This window comes from Glandiceps talaboti, chromosome 14 (genome assembly GCF_964340395.1).
Source record: "Glandiceps talaboti chromosome 14, keGlaTala1.1, whole genome shotgun sequence".
Taxonomy (NCBI): Eukaryota; Metazoa; Hemichordata; class Enteropneusta; family Spengelidae; genus Glandiceps; species Glandiceps talaboti.
In genome coordinates this window covers 1000001-1002500 of record NC_135562.1, presented here as the reverse complement: position 1 = coordinate 1002500, position 2500 = coordinate 1000001, and the positions used below count along the sequence as shown (strand labels likewise).

General features: G+C 35.4%; 1 protein-coding gene across 1 annotated transcript in view; it reads right to left on the bottom strand.

Moving 5' to 3' along the window:
* The window catches only part of LOC144445559 (laminin subunit alpha-5-like), a 104996-nt gene that overhangs the window by 43501 nt on the left and 58995 nt on the right, over window positions 1-2500 (bottom strand). Inside the window, exons 34-37 of the mRNA XM_078135162.1 lie at window positions 1260-1415; window positions 789-890; window positions 479-562; window positions 89-210 (exon numbers count right to left, since the gene is read on the bottom strand). Of these exons, the coding sequence (XP_077991288.1) occupies window positions 89-210; window positions 479-562; window positions 789-890; window positions 1260-1415 (464 nt within the window). The remainder of the gene's footprint in view (window positions 1-88; window positions 211-478; window positions 563-788; window positions 891-1259; window positions 1416-2500) is intronic.

The window sequence follows — 2500 nt, the reverse complement described above, 5'->3', positions numbered from 1 at the left end:
CTACTTGCTTGTATTGTCATTTCTATTACTGCTGTTTTCCGAACCCCTTTTCTATTGTGAGTCATCCACAACAATAGTAGATACAAACCTGGCAGACTCAATCTCAGTCATATACTGTGCACGTATGTAAAGTTTCTCCAAACCAGCTAGTGCCATCATTAACTCCTCTCTACTGACAGGACCACTACCAATGCTATGCTGAAAACTACCCTGTGAATTAAACAAACATAACATTCACCAACAATTAATTAGGCTGAGTGATTTGGTCGAGATGTACTCTTGGTAAATTCTTTACACTCTCAGCTCAAAAGTAACACAAAATATGATTCCACAGCAAGGAAACATTTTTTATTGACCTCAGCTGTAGGTGACTTCTGTAGGGGTTGTTTGAAATTTCACCAAAGATAAAACTGGCAATTCAACTTTATATACAAAAAAAAGTGAAAAGTGAAAAGTGAAAATATTTAAATTTGCTTACCTCTAGAATATCAACACGGACTGTTAGCGGTATAAGTGGCAGTGGCTGACTTGGTGACATGTAAACCAACTCAATGTTATTACCCTGTTAATATATGAAATAAATTTATTAATCAGTAATAAATAATCAATGCAAATTTATAATGCACCTTTCCTCCTGAGAGCTCAAGACACTCACAATTATTACTCCTGGCGTGGATCAATGGTGGCACAATTGCCCTTTATACTTCCTCAACTCCCTACAATACACAAACTCAATCCTGAACACATAGAGTTTCACACATATGAGAGAAGGTGTCTACAATACTTACAGAAAGTATGAGATCAGGACGTCTTAGTGGAGTTGGTGATACATCTGATCTAAGTTCTCTGTATAATACAATGTATTCTAACACTCCACCGTACGATGTTATCTGTAAATAAAACAGATACAACAAACCTATCACATTAAAAAATAGTTTTTATCTATCTATTCTGGAAAAAGGTCAGTTGTAGCAATATATATAATAGAGTTGCAACTAATTAACAAGTTTGTTCTATATATGTTACAAGACACAAACAACAAGTTTTAATAGTGATCTAACTTATACAAAAATGTCTGTTTGTATATGTCTGAATAGAAACCATAGTACAAGCCAATGAAACCATACAAATAAAACTTAGTGTAAACACATATCCCTTGTACTTGCTCTGCCTACTTGTGTAACCTACAGAGCTATTCCATGATAACACACATCTTTGAAAATTTGTAAACATTCCGATCCATTCCTTGAACGACTTACTTTATTTCCCAAGTATTCCACTGGTGCAATCCAGTAGATGGCCTTAGTGGGATCATCTCCGGAACCACCTGGCGTGACTGTCAATGTTGAATCACCAGATTTACGAACTCTTCCATCTTTCAAGTTACTCACTCTCCAACCATCCATTGTACTGATCTGAGGTATATACAGAAACAACAAATTTCTGTAAGAATGACACTATGCGATCACACACTTTTGTGTAGAATGAACAATTGCATCCTCATTTGCATATCATTTGCATGCAGGTATAATGTAGGCAATACTGTTTTCGGTGTTACATTGCAGTACAAATACCATTAGTGTGCCATACACTTTTGATTGCGAAACTTTGATTGAAAAAAGGAATCTCACTTTTTAAATCAAATGTAATTTTTCTGATGTGCTACCCTCATGTGTCAGTCATTATTATCATTATTATTATTTTATTTTACCCACTTCTTAATTTGTCATCATTTATTTTTCTACATATGTTAATGTAAATATTGTAAATTTCCCTTACTTGACATTGTGTTAGAAGAGCCTTTGGCTCAACAATTTATTGAGTTTAAATAAAGTCAAACACACAAACAAACAAACAAGAAACAGATATTTCTAACGAATTACTTGTCATTCACATCAGTGTCCATACTAGCGCTGACCACAGACCCATTGGTGGAGGGTCTATGAACTGACATAATGATCCAAATTTGCTCTTGCAGAAAACTTTAAATCATATCTCATAAATGATTTCATCCATTTATCACTTCACAACAAAAGACATGTACGTTACATTATTTGTCATTTGACCTTCCAAACCACTGTAGCATGACACTGATTGAGGGCGCTATATAGAGGAAATGTCTATTGACCACTTTACCTTCTTTCTGGTTCTACATGATCTTCTGCACCAAAACAGAAACATGACACTGATTGAGGGCGCTATCTAGAGGAAATGTCTATTGACAACTTTACCCTCTTTCTGGTTCTACTTGAACTTCTGCAATCATTTGTTGCACCAAAACAGAAACATGACACTGATTGAGGGCGCTATCTAGAGGAAATGTCTATTGACAACTTTACCTTCTTTCTGGTTCTACTTGAACTTCTGCAATCATTTGTTGCACCAAAACAGAAACATGACACTGATTGAGGGCGCTATCTAGAGGAAATGTCTATTGACCATTTTACCTTCATTCTGGTTCTACTTGAACTTCTGCAATCATTTGTTGCACCAAAACAGA